Below are 1,051 nucleotides of genomic sequence, written 5' to 3'. Positions count from 1 at the left end.
TCAATCACTCGAGCTCAGGAGTTCAAGACTGATTTGAACAAGAGCAAGACCCCACCTCTACTAAAAATAGAAAAATTAGCTCAGGGTTGTGGCAGGCACCTGTAGTCCTAGCTACTTGGGAGGCAGGAAGGTCACCTAAACCCAGGAGTTTGAGATTGCTGTGAGCTAAGCTGACATGGCCTAGGCAACAGAGTGAAACTCTATCTCAAAAATAAAAAATAAAAAAAGAAAGAAAACTGCTTACATACATTCTATGAATACTCTGCAGCCATCAAAAAAGAATAAGGCAGTTGTATATGTGCCATATATAGAAGATATATTTTGTTTAACTGTGAAAAAAAGCAAAGGACAGAATATATGTGTAGTGTGCTACCATTTGTACTTAAAACATTTCTAAAACTACATGAAATATGCTTAAATAACTTTGTATTGTCTCCAGAAAGTTTCAAAAGAAACTGCTACCAGTGATCATTTCTGGGGGAGAAATGGCTAAATTGTGGAAAAAGAGAAAAACTTATCCTTTTTTATATCTTTGGGGTTTTCTACTGGTACATGTATGGCGGATAGATAGACATACATACATATAGTCACATAGAACGCTATGTTTCAAACAATATTTGAAAACTATTTTTCAAAAATTAGCATACCACAATAGTTCAGGTACCCTCTATACAAATTTTCAATCTCCAGCTAATCTCTTACCTGCTAGTTGGTGCAGGGAAAGAAAAGGAGAGAAGCTGATTCCAGAACGGGTCATTCTCAGAGACAGATTCTGTGCCCGATAACTTCTTTAAATATTCATTTTTAGGAAGATCACTGACTCTGCTGCTGTTTGATCCCATCTTCTAATTTGGTAGATAACTTGTCCTTAAACCTGCATTTCCACAAGAGAACCTGTAAAAAGTGAAAAAAAACTTCAAAATAATCCTTTTTTCTACATGTAAGAAACTACAAACTTACTAAAGGAAATCACATCTCTCTTTATTTTAAATATAGTAAACATCAGTTATAAAGTTATGAGGGGGGAAATAGGGCTAAAACATGTCTTAGC

The 1,051-nt window shown here is 35.2% G+C and overlaps 1 protein-coding gene across 2 annotated transcripts in view; it reads right to left on the bottom strand.

The window, feature by feature from the left end:
- Positions 1 to 1,051, bottom strand: part of DYM (dymeclin) — a 367,263-nt gene that overhangs the window by 340,372 nt on the left and 25,840 nt on the right. For both annotated transcript variants that reach the window (XM_003784710.2, XM_023510160.1), the window contains exon 2: positions 703 to 894. In XM_003784710.2, coding sequence (XP_003784758.1) covers positions 703 to 842 — 140 coding nt within the window. In that variant the 5' untranslated portion in view covers positions 843 to 894. The remainder of the gene's footprint in view (positions 1 to 702; positions 895 to 1,051) is intronic.

This window comes from Otolemur garnettii, unplaced genomic scaffold, assembly GCF_000181295.1.
Source record: "Otolemur garnettii isolate 467f Iridium unplaced genomic scaffold, OtoGar3 scaffold00012, whole genome shotgun sequence".
Taxonomy (NCBI): Eukaryota; Metazoa; Chordata; class Mammalia; order Primates; family Galagidae; genus Otolemur; species Otolemur garnettii.
The sequence above is the reverse complement of the archived record's forward strand: the minus strand, read 5'-3'. Positions and strand labels throughout refer to the sequence as shown.